Source organism: Antennarius striatus, chromosome 15 (genome assembly GCF_040054535.1).
Source record: "Antennarius striatus isolate MH-2024 chromosome 15, ASM4005453v1, whole genome shotgun sequence".
Lineage (NCBI taxonomy): Eukaryota > Metazoa > Chordata > Actinopteri > Lophiiformes > Antennariidae > Antennarius > Antennarius striatus.
Window position 1 is genome coordinate 5,958,008 of NC_090790.1, and position 15,429 is coordinate 5,973,436.

Here is a 15,429-nt window from a genome sequence, read left to right on the forward strand (position 1 = left end):
CTGTAAAATGATGAATCATTCGTCTTCTACAAAATCTGTTAGCATCCTGCGTTTCTCCGATAAGTGCTCACATGTATTCATCAGTGTTGTCTGTAGGATAGAAGAGTCATTTTAATCTAAGCACAGGAAAGAAAACAACTCTGGTCAGAACAGAAGATAAATAGCCAAGCATAAAAACGTGTTAAAAAGATAAGACATCCTGGAACATGTTTATGAAAATTATCACCTAGCATTCATGTTTTGGATGAAAATATCTTTGTACATAATCTTTTGCACATAATGTTTTTTAATAATTCTGAAATAAGATGGGTTTTTTTCTTACTACTTGATTAAATCAAGTGGGTTGGCCCGTCATGGATTTCCACGAGACATAATTCAATCCAGTGTCATAAAGCCAACCCTCTGTAAAGATGTCAGTCTTGTTGTGATGTAATGGAGCTTTTTTTAATTCGCTGAGTGCATCCGATGTAAATGAGGGTCCACATGCTGGTATATGTTATCATAATCTTACAACACTTTTATTAAATATATTCCTGTGCCATCGACAAACTCAAATATCTTTCAATAATGTCTCAATTTTTTATTTTTATAATGTCCACCTTATCTTGCACATCACACTTTAAAAACTGCAATTCCAGTTATCTGTTAAAAAAAAAAGGCAAATTCAGCCTTTAAAGGAAGGTTTAAAACCTAAAAAAAGTGTTTATTCAGTCAACAAAGTCAAATAGGTAATTAAAACAGAAGAACACCAACTCTGTAAAACTGGAGGTTTTTTGGCCTCTTTTAACTCTTTGTTTTGGTTGTTATGGTAGAGATTAACACCAATAGGCACTCAGTACCTGAATCTGGGATCTTTATCACTGCAAGACTAAAGTGTTTACTGTTGCTGAAACTAGACAGGTGATGATATCAACATGTCTGCACCCTAGTTCCACTTCCCACCAACTAGCTAGACGTTCAAAGACAGCAGCTTTAAAGACGACACACAGTCTGTTACATTGAAACAAGCACGTCAAACAAGTCACTTGACTTGTGCTTCAGTTTCAAGCATTTGCACTGAGGGAAAACAAAGTTCTAGAACGTCAAGAAAACAAAAGGTACTCACATGTAGTCATTCACCCAGAAAACAGTGTGAGGAAAAAAAAACATCTGACACCTTTTCAATTATTTATTAAGACTGGAAGCAATGATTCCAAACACTGAAAGTTTATTCAATAGCATAACATTAATGCAATCACAGGTTTAATTAACGCTCCTGGAGATGTTTGCCTGCTTTTAACCAACAGTTACACATAATGACAGAAAACAAAACACACTTATACTTCACTTTCTCACAGCTGTCAGTGAATTCTAATTGTGCCGGGACTGATGAGTATGTCACCTTTGAGGGATTTGATGCAATTTGCAGAAATGCATTGGAGATCTTATGAAGCCTTTTCTATTCACACCTCTTCATCTCACTGCCAAGCACAGATTCTTATCCCTACTAACCCAGCTTCTAGACTTGTGTTTTTTGTTTTGTTCTTGATATGTGTTCATATTACGCAGTCTTCTCCTTGTATATGCAGAGGTGCATTCCAGGACTGCTCAGCACTGGTTGCTGGGTGTAGATGAAGTACTCCTTGTTTAGTTTCCCTACGTGTTTAGGACTCACTTATACCATTTATTCTGGTATTAGACTCCAAGGCAAAAGAGCTAACCTCAGATTTCTGAGGAATCAAGTCAGCCAGCCATCATTCTGACACCTCAGAAGAGTATAAATACACATGTAAAAGTTCTGATAATTGCCTTGAGGCAACACAAAGTTTTTCCATTGAATGATCGTGTCAATCATACAGCCTCTCCAGTAATACTGAGAGAAAGGCGTAAGACCTTGGGTGATCCGTGACTGCAGGATTTCTGTGGCAAGGGTGTTCGACTTGCTGAGAAGCACCACGCTTTCAGCAGGCTTTTACTCTGGATTCGAGCAACCTGATCTGGACCACTGGCAGATGATGATGAGCTTGAAATCTTCTTGCAGCAGCACCAGGAGGGAGCAGCATCACTGCTTTCAGCTGAGAGAACAGATGGATTTGACATGGAATGGGTTTTGGCAGCCCCAGTTCTCAGGCAGTGGCCGCGAAGCACATTGTGGAAGGCTTTCTTGAACTCCTGGCTGAAGCAAGGGTAGATAATGGGGTTAATGCAGCTGTTGAGGTAACCTAGCCAGAATGTTATCTTAAAGATGGTTTCAGAAGGCCTACAGGATGGGAAGATGGATCCTAGAGAACACACAAATAGACAAATAAATAAAAAATAATTATTCAGGTACGTAGAGAAACCTTTGAGAATATTTTGCAGCAATTTATTGTGTCTCAAAAACACTCAGTTAACTTAAATACTGTGACATGGCCAACCAATCCAGGACGTCATGTATGCCTACTTTTCCAGGATCCAAACCTCCAGAAAGATTTATAGAAATAATCTCAGGAATTTTTAGTATTGTTGGGGAAAAAAAGTCTTTCTAACAGTAAAGGAGGATTAATAAAATCAAATCAAATCTCGGATCCACCCCACTATCCAGAGCAGCTGCAAAATGTAAGTGATCATTGTCTGACTTCCAGCAAAAAAAAACAGGTGGAAAATTCTGGGATTCACCCTTTTATCTGGAGCTGCATCAAAATTCATTGGATTCTGAATTTTTCTGAAAATTTCTTGAATATTTTTGAGTTATCCTGTTATAAATCCAACCAAGCAGCCCAGCAGTGAGGAATTATTTAGCATTAATCTATTATGACCATTAAAATTAGAAGCTACTATTTTTATAGATTATTTAATAAATGACCAGATAATCCAAATTCTAATCTAAGCAGTTGGCCTAATACATCATATATATATATATATATATATATATATATACACACACACACACACACACACACACACACACACACACACACACACACACACACACACACACATACACAAATACCTTGGAATCCCACAAGCTAATGGAAACCATGAAAGTAAGGCAAGTCCTGAGAAGTCAGCTGAATGGCAAGAACAAGGTCCGAGCCATCAACATGTATGCACTGCCGGTCATCAGATACCCCGCTGGGATCATAAGCTGGCCAAAGGAGGAGATAGAAGCCACAGATATCAAGACGAGAAAGCTCCTCACCATGCATGGAGGGTTTCACCCCAAGTCCAGCATCCTGAGGCTGTACACTAAGCGGAAAGAGGGAGGCCGAGGACTAGTGAGCATCAGGGCCACTGTCCAGGATGAAACATCAAAAATCCAAGAGTACATCAGGAAGATGGCCCCAACAGATGAACTGCTCAGTGAATGCCTTAGACAGCAGAAACCTGAGGAGGAAGAGGAGGTGGAGGAGGAGACAACATGGAGGGACAAGCCCCTACACGGCGTGTACCACCGTCAGATAGAGGAAGTGGCTGATATCAAGAAGACCTACCAATGGCTGAATAAAGCTGGACTGACAGACAGCACAGAGGCACTGATCATGGCAGCACAAGAACAGGCCCTAAGTACAAGAGCAATAGAGGCCAATATCTACCACAGTAGATCTGACCCAAGGTGCAGGCTATGTAAAGAAGCCCCAGAGTCAGTCCAGCATGTGGTAGCAGGGTGTAAGATGCTCGCCAGCTCAGCATACATGGAAAGGCACAACCAAGTATTTGTGATAGTGTACAGGAACATCTGTACCCGGTATAGCCTAGAAGTACCCAAATCCCAATGGGACATACCACCAAAGGTGGTTGAGAACAACAAGGCTAAGATCCTGTGGGACTTCAGCTTCCAGACCGACAAACAGCTACTGGCTAACAAACCGGACATAGTGGTGATGGACAAAGAGCAGAAGAGAGCAGTGGTGATAGATGTGGTGATTTCAGCTGATGCCACCATCAGGAAGAAGGAACATGAAAAGATTGAGAAATATCAAGGGTTGAAAGAACAGCTGGAACAGATGTGGAAGGTTAAGGTTAATGTGGTCCCCGTGGTAGTAGGAGCACTTGGGGCAGTGACCCCCAAACTGGAAGAGTGGCTCCAGCAGATTCCTGGAACAACATCTGAAGCCTCAGTCCAGAGGAGCACAGTCCTAGGAACAGCTAAGATACTGCGCAGAACCCTCAGACTCCCAGGCCTCTGGTAGAGGACCCGAGCTTGAGGATGACACACAGATACCACTCCACAAGGGTGAGAGGGACTTTATTTTATCTTCCACCAGCTTAATTTAAGTCTAGAGAGGCTTTTAAGCAAACGTTCCTCTATAAGACTGATAATATTTTCTTAAAAAGAGCAGTTGTTAAAATTCACTGGCAGGAATACAACTTTTGTTTTTCATATGATAACAGTGCTTCACAACATTTCTATAGAGCTGCTATTGACAAATGGCAGTCACTTCATTTTAAACACTTGGACAAATGTCTTCTGCAGTCAAGTCACCTTCAACTGCTTTGGCAAAAAACAGGATTTTCAGGTATTTGGAGGAATTACAAAATGGAAGTATGTTAATGTTGTCAACCCTTCAGTCTGAGAACCCCTGTCTATCATCACCTGAGAGCTCCAGTGAGTTTGATGCTGTCAGCCATGAAGGTCTGTCTCAATTGAAATGCAGAACAATTCCCCGTTGACTGGCTGCCTTGGGAGGCTTCAGGGTGACTGAGGATGCCTCCTAGCATTACAGCCCATTAAGCCTCATGCTTGTTATCTATAATAGCTTTCAAAGCAATAGTTTGGTTCATTCCATTTCATATCACAGACCATTCTGTTCCGACGTAGTGTTTTATTTGCTCTATTTGTTTGCTTGTAATTGGATTTTTTTTGTTTCCCTTTGGAAAAACTCAAACAGTAGAGTCAAGACACAGCAGTGAAGGTCCTTCCTGATGTGTTCAAAGAGCGAAACATATCATAAAGCAACATCATACAACAGTTTCAGGCCTCAACAGCTTTTCAATTACAGTGGTTTCAACTGCAGTGTTAAACCACGGGAGGCTTGCAGTGAGATGTTCACGTTAAAGGCACAATCTAGAGGATATTTTTAACCATGACAGGGATGCAGCTCTTAAGATTACAATGTTGGTCCGTTAGCTGTTGTTTTTTGACTGAAACATCTCAAGAACTACAAGACAGATTGCTATGGGAGAGCAGTTTTTCCCCCATGGCCACCGTGAAGGCTGATGTTTTTTGGCGTTTAATAAAGTATTCTGTCAACCTTTGTATTTGGTGCAGATATTCATCACGTCTACCAATGAATCTTAATTACTTTGGTGATTTTTCTCCATCACGCTTGAGATTAATTAATAGGCAGTCTAATGTTAGGGGTTGGAACCACGACCCTGTCCAATCTAGATCAAGAATATACAGTATATGTAGCCAATTACTTACTGCTAAGTATTACATTTTGATAGAGTACTTGTATGTCACTGGAGCCCAGAAAAATCACAGATCACAACTGCCTTGCTTTGTGATTAATCTTATTCGATGTTTCATGTATGATCAGATTTGGAGTTACATCTTAGAGGGAGACAAAAACAGACATACTGGAGACGAATCAGGTGCTAATGAAAAACAAGGAGGAATCTTACATGGCGCGCTTCCCACAGGTGTTTCATGGAGGAAAACTCATATTTAAGAATTTTTCTTACGTAAAAACAACAACAACAAACGTGTTAAGACATAAATTGAATGGATGTTGAATTCTACTTATTTTGATTGAATTTTAATCAAGTGCTATCAATCATCTGTAAAGAAATTAGAATAGATATAGCCAATCATGGGAAGATTTTTGTTTCCTCATTGATTTTTCAGCATCTAAACTGTGAAATGTTCTTTAAAATTGTTTTTTTGCTCCTGTCAAACTGTCAAATCCAGCAACGCCAAACTGCTGTTAATGGTTTGAGTCACGCAAATGACAATTTCAATTTAAAGCATGGCACAGCTGATACTTTTCATAAAGCGACCCCCTTGTGCATGTTTAGATTCCACTTGAGGTTTTCCATTCTGTAGTTAATAACTTCAATACTGTCAAATTGAAGCGAACAAAGACAACACATTATTTGTCCAGATGTGTTCCTCCCATGTTTCCTCCCTCCTATACAGCTGACTTCCTCCTTAAATGAGATTTCTGCCTGTGCAGCGGCAATAATCTCACCATCTGTGACCTGGGAGGTAACTGCTGCCAGACTGCTACCCCTAATTACACAGAAGTCCACAATGAAATTCACTGATCTCAGTCAGGCAATAAGAGTTATTTCAGAAGCAATTAAGATCGAAGATTATCCTTCACAGCAGTTGTTTTTGATGGTACTCTAACATTTCTGATAACATCACTGTTATCACCATCTGTGACAGTCTGACAAAAGGCCAGTTTAATTTATTTAATAGAATGTTAAATAAATGTCTACACGACACGCATCCTTTCATGAGCTCCTGATATTTTTAACTGAAGCTGACTCCTACGGTGCTGTTTGACGATAGCAACAAAAACTTTCTTTGTGAGATCAAGTCAAATTTCTGTGGGAGGTATTTTATATTTTAGTCAGAATAAAGCTGGCTTCTGTCAGTATTGAAATTATTTATGATCTCATTCTAATATAATGACAGAATAATTTAAAATCACTTTAAAGTCAGAGAACATTACATTATCCACTCCAAAAATTGAACAGAAGGTCAGTCATTGAAAGGTTCACTTTTCTGGTGCTTCGTACAAATTTGTAGCTTTCATAATGTCATTATTGTTTTACCATCACTCTGGGTTAGTCAAAAAAAGTCTAAATTCAGTTTGAAGAACTCAAATAGTTCCATCCATTCAGATTAAAAAAAGTTTTTAAAAATCAAGTGAAAGTAGTGCATCAAGTCTTGCATTAATAAATCTACATCAGCTAAAAGCTTGACTATTATTAGCAATAAACGAATAAAAGTAAAAAAAACAAACAAAAAAAACCTTTTCATATCAAGAATGGCTTCTCAAAGTGTTACTTCAATCATGTCCCGAGACCTTTAGAGCTTTTAAGACCCGTCAGCCTGATGATCCACAGCCACTTCAGCCATTTAACATTTTAATATGTGACTGACAGTTTCTCCCCTGACATAAATTTATGGGTGGATAGCATTGCCAAGCTCTAACGTATGCTAGCAATATATAAAAGGCAAATCTTAATTATGACTGAAGATTGTGTCTCGTGGCGCGGTGTCTATCACTGACAGCTTCCTCTCCAACTCGGAGGCGACGTGGGTGCAGAGTTTTCCCCTTTTCTTAACCCTCAGGCTGTTATTTGTACCCTCACCCAAACAGATCATCACCTCTCAATGGCAATTAGTGCCAGCTAATCGTGGGATGAGTCAGTCCTTTACCAACTAGGGAAAACTGTTTGTTTTTTTTATAGCACACTAATAAGCGAATTATATCAACGGAGCAGATATATGAATGTCAACAGAAACGTAAGAATGACACCTTTGTTTACCTGCACAACACCAACTCTCTTCTGAACCTGGCCTGTAGAACGGTCTTTTTAAAGCAATCTGCTCAACCACTGACGGGACTCCCTGATGGAATAATGGAGCATGGACAAACTCCTGAAGTATCTACTACATCAATGCTGAAGCACGGTTGGAATAATGAAGTCGCTTCATATCTCATGGATTTTAATGTTCAGAAATTATACTTCTATTTTTGTGCCCACAAAGTTCAGGTTTAAGAATATAATCTAAGTTCAGGATATAAGTTTAATATATTATGAATGCCCTTGCAAACAGGATATTTCTCATAACTGAACTGAACAAATATGAGTTACCACAAGCTGAAAATGAAATAGATTAGTGGGTACCTACCGATGGGTAAAACCAGGAAAAAAGGGAGCCAACACAGAATGAAGCACCCAACAACGATGCCCAGGGTCTTGGCTGCCTTCTCTTCTTGTGAGAACTTAAGCATCTTGCGCAAGGAAAATTTGGCGCATTCATGTCTCACAGGAATTTTATTATCCTCCTGCTTTTCCATCTGAGCAGCATTTCCTCTGTGTATCCTCAGCGTCACTCCCTCCGTCTCAAACATGTCTCCTTCACTTCCCTTCCTGAGGGTTTTTGTCTCTCTCTTTGCCACTGTGTAAACCCTGCAGTACATGGCCAGGATGATGGCCAGAGGTATGTAAAATGATCCCAGTGCTGAGAACACAGCATAGCCGGGCTCCTCCGTGATTCGGCACACCGTTTCATCTTCTGGGTCTGGCTCTTTCCAGCCAAAAAGGGGCCCCACAGATATGGCTGCCGAAAGGCCCCAGAGCGCAGCCACTGCAGTCAGGCCTCGCCTCCCCGTAGCTATAGCAGGGTAGCGCAACGGGTAGCTGACGGCCAGATAGCGGTCGATAGAGATCACACATAAACTGAGAATGGAAGCAGTGCAGCAGAGGACGTCCAGGGCAGCCCAAACACTGCAGAAGGATCGCCCAAACACCCATCTGCCAAGAGCCTCGGAGGTGACGGAGAAGGGAAGTACGGCAGAGCTGAGCAGAAGGTCCGCCGCTGCCAGGTTGGCGATGAAATAGTGAGTGACAGAGCGCCAGTGGTTGTGAAAAATCACAGACAGGATGACCAGGATGTTGCCAAGGACCCCAAACACAAGAAACAACATCAATACCAATCCCAAAACCAACGCCTTGGCTACATTCACCTCTGGGTAGGTAACGGAGCTGCAGTTGGGACAGAGCTCTGCTGCAGATGAAACGCTCATGTTCTCAGCAGAAATCATTTTCATCAGTTATCGCACTCATCTGTTCCGTACTCGCCAACGCTTTCTACCCCTTCTGAGGATAAATATTTTTCCTGCCGCATAACTTGCCCTCAAGGTTTACTTGTAGATGAAGTGACTCCAAAACTCCACCAGTCGTGTATTTGGCTTGGGCTCCTTGGCGAGAAGTAAAATTGATAGAAAGAAAAACTCCCATGCGGTTCATCATTTGCAGTCCCAAATAGGGTAGAACAAATGACAAGCACACTTTAAGAGGCAGTGGCTGATGGATTCCAGGTCTTCATGCTTGTCCACACTGACAGATTTAATGTGGAAAACCTGTTAAAAGCAGAAAGAGAAGTATTTTGAACAACACCTCCACAGATTTCCTGAAAACCCCAAATAGGATCTTAACCTCAGTTCTGTTGTTGGCAGTATTACAACAAATAAAAAGTTATAGATAAAATAAAAGCCATTACGGCCATTGTTACGTTGCCAAAATAATCATCCTGCAGCACCCAGTCATGATTAAAAGGTAGAAATATCATTCAACAGCCCTGTTTCCAGAAGAAAAAGTCTTTCAATGTGGAAATTATTCACCCTTCATTACAGACACATTAGGGAAAACAGAGGTTATGGTTGAATGAATTAAGTGGCATTCACAAATTCTCTTTCATCCAAAAAAACATTAAGGCCCACTTGCCTTTTTGCTTCTGCAAACAAAAAGCTGGCAAGCATGAAACATCCCATTATTAATATCAAATCTTTGTTTATGCTTTACTTAACCAGACAGAACAATTACAGGAAAATATCTATTCCCAGTGATTGCGAGGAGGAAAATGGAGCTCTTAGTCAGAAGGGGAGCCGGGGATCATAATAGGAAACAAAAAAAAGGAACAAGATATATAATCAAAAACAACAGGGGTAATGACGAGGACATCACAGTGGCAGAAATAATCCTAAGGGGGGGTAAAGCGAATCATCTATGTCATTATGAGAAAACTAGCCATAAAATAAATAAAGGAGAAGAAGACTGGAAAGTAAGGATTCCGTTAGGAGCAAACACTCATTTGAAGCCTTGATGGCTTCTTTGAAGATCTAGAGACTGGAAGCTGGGCTCTAACTCAATTTCAGGATGACAGGCCGGGAATTGAACCTTGAGGAGGGTACTATATTACCGTGGCGATAGCCCCGCTCAGTACCACTCTCGGCATACGTGTTGGAGATCTGGGATGTCACAGAGAGAGATAAACGCAGATGAGGAAGACGAGGACGTAAAGGCGGCTGAGATAAAGGCCTCTGAGAGCATTCATGCTTGTCACAGGTCCGCCACGGATCAAAGACGTTGTAGCCCCACACACACACACACACACCCCACCATGAGGTCCAACAGAATCCACCCGAGTAAACATAAGATGCTGGGATCAGTAGGAGGAATGGAAATGGGGAAAAAACTGAGGGGGGGTGAAAAATTGTACTGAAGCACATGATATTTAGAAGACATTTTTGTTGTAATGAGATTTCCCAGCCCGCTGCGGAGCCACTTCAAAGATATTAGCCCATCTGTGTTAAAGGACTAGTGTTACTGTGAGAAGTGTCAAGCAGGAAATGGATTTGCATGGAAATGAGGCAAAACTGGAAAAAAAAAAAAATCCAATAAAGGTCAAACAATATTACACAGGGACATGCAAGATGGCAAACCATGCTCTGCAGCGCAGTACCGTTTGTCTCAAAGCAGCGCCGTCGCCATCTTTGTTTACGCTACGGTCGAGAACGAACATTTATAGCTCCCCAGTATGTCTGTACGCTTCATGTTTCATTCATGTGTCTATTAGTATGGGAGGGGGTTGGGTGATAACTGAGCTGTGACAAAATAATGAACTGAACTATGATGTGTTAAATGACCTTCTCAGTCTGTTTCTGGAATCACCTCCTCATTTACTTCCTCTGGGAAAGAAGTGTTGCTACTATCAGTGGAAATGATGTTAAGATGCTTGAAGTTTGATAAAAAAAAAAAAAAAAGGGAATTGGTATTTGTGAGATAACACAAGAAAAAAAAGAAGACACAAGATCGCATTTCAATGGAGAAATATGCATTTCTACAGATTTGTAAAACTTGAGTTAAAAATGTCTCAAATTTGTGTCCCCAAGGACAAGCTAAGGACATATTTAAAACTATTTTTTTTTACAAAATATTCTACCAGAACCAATAAAGTAAAAGAGACTTATTTGAAATCTTAAGATGTTGACAAATCCATCAACATATTCTGAATTGGACTTCACCAAAAAACAATGACTTTTAGCTGCTGTGGTACTGGACTAGTGACATGGTCTAAAAAAGTTGACGTATTTACTTATTTTCTTTTTTCAATCTAGGTAGAAAAAAAGATCAAATACAGGTTTAGTTCGATTGGGTAACTTTTGATAACTGGGGGTTATTTTTGGTCAGTTGATAACGACGCTGCTTTCATTGTTCATTCTTTGAACATCACTGCACATTTTATCCACTTATTGTATTAGTGCATCACTCCGCCCTTGGAGAAAGCCACCCTAGACTGCTTGGCCTTTGCAGGGTTGATACAAGCGGTCCAGTTACGTCTACGATTGGACGGATAATTAGCGTTTTGTTATCGTAAAGGGAATCTTTAACAAGCATATTAAATGACTTAATGCAGCCTGACCACGGGCATGTTCAATCACAGCAGTCGTTTGTATGCAAAGGACATCATTATTACCTCAACAGTGATGTGCACAGCATTAGTATAAGTCTTCCTGACAGTACTGTGTGTGCAGCAGACCAGGCCCGTCCTTAGACTGGGAGAGAGCTTCTACCGCTCGTCCAGCCTGCTCACCTGGAACATGTCAGATTTACTATCTCTTGTGCAGAAGGGCGAGAATTGCCAAAAAAAATATTTTAACTCACATTTCACAGATTGATTAATGCGGTAACCTATTACTCATGAAAATGTCAGAGTTACTATTTCACCGAGTTATGTGATGATTTTGTAGTACAACACAAGGATTTCCTCTACGTAATCTGTTTGGTTATGTAGTGTAGGCCACGAGGCATTCCTACGCATTATCACACCTAATCAGAATATTTGGCTATTCCTTAAAAGCTTTTAATTGTAGAAGATACAATTTCTAGATTCAAAGCCTTCATGAGATCCATCGTGATATTTGTATTGGCGTCATCCTGTCCTGCTACAGATATGAAGTGTTATGTCTTCAGCATTCTGATCTCGTCTGAAGGTCTAAGAATACAGAGCTTCATGTGTTTATATTAAATGAAGCTAAATGTATTACCTGTAATATCTGACAACGTAATTACTTTGACTTTCATCCACCTGAAGAGATTGTGTTACTATTTATTCCAAAATAGCACTGCAGCAGGATGATGGTTCTTTTAACTTTAAAATAATCAGCCATTGCAGTAAAACTACAAACATAAATTACTTCCTTTATGCTTCTTTATTATCTGTGCATCTATTAATAGTCTGTGATTTCATACTAAGGTGCCCTACTTGTTGACTTTTTTTTTTTTTACCACGCTTTTGTACTTTTGAGAAATGCAATAAATCACAACAGGCAGATCGATCGCTTCTCGGTGTCAATAAAGCAATTTTCCCTGTGCTAGATGTTGCTCATCCGTGGCTTATGAATAAATAAAAAAAAAAGAAGAAGAAGCAATCAACGCCTTGTACGCCCGATTAACAATAATAATTAAAACAATCACCAGCACCAATTAGGGAAATGAAAAGTCACTCAAACTGTGAAGTGGAAACTGTTGAGATGATGAGACTTACCTTCCTCAGAGCGGAATGACTTTAAAAGAGGGTCCCTGAACGCAGCCAGGCGGTGTTTTTCCCGCCGTAGACCGTGCGGGAAGCTTTCCCTGAACGCAGCCATCCTCACGCGTCCTCCGGTGGCACAAGTCACTGTGGACCACCCGACCTGGTCTCGTAGGCTCCGCCCCCTCCAGAGTGGCGCATACCTTGTATTTACAAGTGTCACGTGACACGCTGGAGCCTTGACTTACTTAGTTACTGCAAGTTACTTACTGACTAAGTTACTGTCTGACTTAGTGCATGTGATCCACAAGAGGAACAATATTCCAGCTTGTATTTTTAGATAGTTAATACGAGTTTCACGCAAGAGAAGTAATTTTTAAAGACTAAATATGTACTTTTGAATATGCAACATGACTATTGCAAAAAATATAATGGATCTTTTTTAGGTGTACACTGAAAAATAATTTAAAAAAAAAAAACCCAAACAAAAACAACCCCCCCCCCAGATCTGCTATGTGGTAATAAGGAGACAAAACTATTGTGATAAAACTTTGTTTTTAAGGTTTAACAATCGGCCCACAGTGCATCCTCGTTCTTTGCAGTTAATGCATTCCTGGAACTACACGCAATTACCGAATTCTGCAATCGAGCGACAAACTATTTATCTTATTATATACTGTAATTTAAACGTTTTTGAACCCTCCCCATACTGATATTAAACCACCTTCTATCTGTATTACCTTTTTCCCACACTCTTATCGACTGTTTAAAGCTCTTTTGTGTCTTGCAGAAATCCAAGACTCACGGAACATAGCGCACTTCCGGATGCCGTCAGCCAATAGAATGCATGTACGGTATCATGTGACTGCCCTACCAAAAATCCGCAATGAGGCAAAGTCACGAGTGTTGATGCGCGAATGCGTGAGGGCGCACTGTAGTCCAGGAATACATATAATTTACAGTTCGATGTGTCATATGCAGTGTTTATACCGATGCATTGTCATTTTTGGTTTTTGTCCAATGTCAGTGAGTGGAAGGCACACACATTAGTATTGGCCTGTGATCCTGGTGCTCTAGTGTGATTTCTAGTGGCATTGATTGTTGTACATTTAATACATAAAGAGATAACAGGACAAACATTTTGGAGAATTAAAAAGAATTAAAACAACCTCACAAAAATTTCCAAATGCACTTAGAAATGATATTTGACAGACACTGACAAATTCCCCAACCTGCCAAAACCGGACACGATATATTGTTATTAGTGTAGCTAAAGGCTTATATAGCTCATTCTGCTGTGCCACTGAGCAAAGCTGTCATAAAACCATTAAAAACACATCAGCTTGAGCTAAGCCATTACTGTGACTGACACATTCTTCCCTACTGTGAAAACACACACAGTTTAGTCTAATAGAAGATGAGACATTGATATACTGCTGTTGTAAATACTTCCCAGAGTGACAACAAAACACACATATTTCTCCTGATGCCCTTCCAGCAACCCCCACCGCTTCACGACAACGTCCAGCTTATCAATTCACCACAGTAACAAAGTTAAAACCACAAAATCCCTAAAGGCTATCTGAGGCAGGATCCAACTCCCTCCTAGTCATGTTGAGGTTGAGGCATTAACAATTAAACCCAGAAGATTTTGAACTGCCTGGGCAAGTTCATGCCAGATAAATAACTAGCGGAGGCCTGGTGGGTCATTCAGCCCTCTGATTCTGGGTATATGTAGAACCAAATGAGAGGTCCGTCCCTTCACTGTTGACCGAAAGATAACTGGCACCCGGAGCGTCAAAGTTATATCTGGAAAAGAGAAAGATTAGACATCCTTGCACTGAAATGATCTCAATCTATGTTTAATCTTCACATTGGTATAAGAACTTTTGTTGCATGTTTGGACGTATTATCAGCAGTTGTTCAGAACGGACACTTTCGAGAAAGCCTTCTTCATAATTAAAATGAAACACTGCCTCTTGACACTCCAGGACATATTCATGAACACAGAATAGCTAACAATCCAGTGGGAACACTGGAATGCAACTAGTAGACCACTCTTCAACCCGCGTGGGATGAACCTTCTTGTGCTTGAATAAGCCCATTAACATTAAAGTGCAACTTTCACCAACAACTACACACTAAACTGCCTGATGGCAAGGTTAAAAGACGCACTTGGACACCCAAAGCTTACATGCATACTTGATGTCTGAACATAGTATTCCAAAAGCATGCCACAGGCATTTCTCTTGTTGTAACAATCTCTGCTCTTCATTTAAGGCTTTCCTCAGATTTGATAATCTGACTCCAGAAGATTTGCTCACAGTCACCCATGAAAGCGTTATTTTATTTCCAAAACTGAAACCCATTTTTAAAGTGTGGTTGGCTGTCAGAGTTCATCTCAACGGTGTTGGATGAGCCTAAAGCTGCCACTGTTTCAAGTTATTTCCTCTTTGGCAACGGAGGTTAAAACATGGAGGGACCTGTGCATAAACTACTGCCATAAATTTGGAAGCACATCGTCAAGAGGACTTTTAGTCGGTCAGAAGATGAGCGATACGTGCTACCCTAAGGGAACAGCTTCTTTTACATTGCAGGGAGACACCATATATACTGAGACAGAGACTGACCACAGTTGGGAGTACATCACCAATACATCAAGAATTACAAACAGGCAATTTGTTCTCTCAGGCTATTGTTTCTGGCTGAGTTATTTCTGCCTTCTGCAGCAGCTCTGTGACCCGATCACAGGTGCCTCAGATATCGCTGATGGACCCGACAGCAGTGTTCTCTTTGAGAATTTTTTTTCCCACTGTTGTCTCAAATGCCCCGGTGATTCATTCATCATCTTCAAAAGACAGACTTGTCTCATAAGCCTGCGGCTGGCGGGGGTATTGATATAATGTATGGAT

General features: G+C 40.6%; 1 protein-coding gene across 1 annotated transcript; it reads right to left on the reverse strand.

Moving 5' to 3' along the window:
* Positions 1 to 1,155: 1,155 nt before the first annotated feature.
* adra1ab (adrenoceptor alpha 1Ab) lies at positions 1,156 to 8,784 on the reverse strand. The gene is made up of 2 exons (XM_068335152.1): positions 7,832 to 8,784; positions 1,156 to 2,261 (listed from the first exon to the last, which is right to left on the reverse strand). The coding sequence occupies exons 1-2, from the start codon at positions 8,751 to 8,753 to the stop codon at positions 1,831 to 1,833; spliced, it is 1,353 nt and encodes a 450-aa protein (XP_068191253.1). The 5' UTR covers positions 8,754 to 8,784; the 3' UTR covers positions 1,156 to 1,830.
* Positions 8,785 to 15,429: the final 6,645 nt, after the last annotated feature.

What these genes read in the sequence shown, in the direction of transcription:
- adra1ab (XM_068335152.1), bottom strand. Translation starts at nt 8,753, where the DNA reads ATGAAAATGATTTCTGCTGAGAACATGAGCGTTTCATCTGCAGCAGAG. An exon ending in TTTCCTGGTTTTACCCATCG is followed by an intron (nt 2,262 to 7,831) that starts GTAGGTACCCAC and finishes TGTGTTCTCTAG; the next exon opens with GATCCATCTTCCCATCCTGT.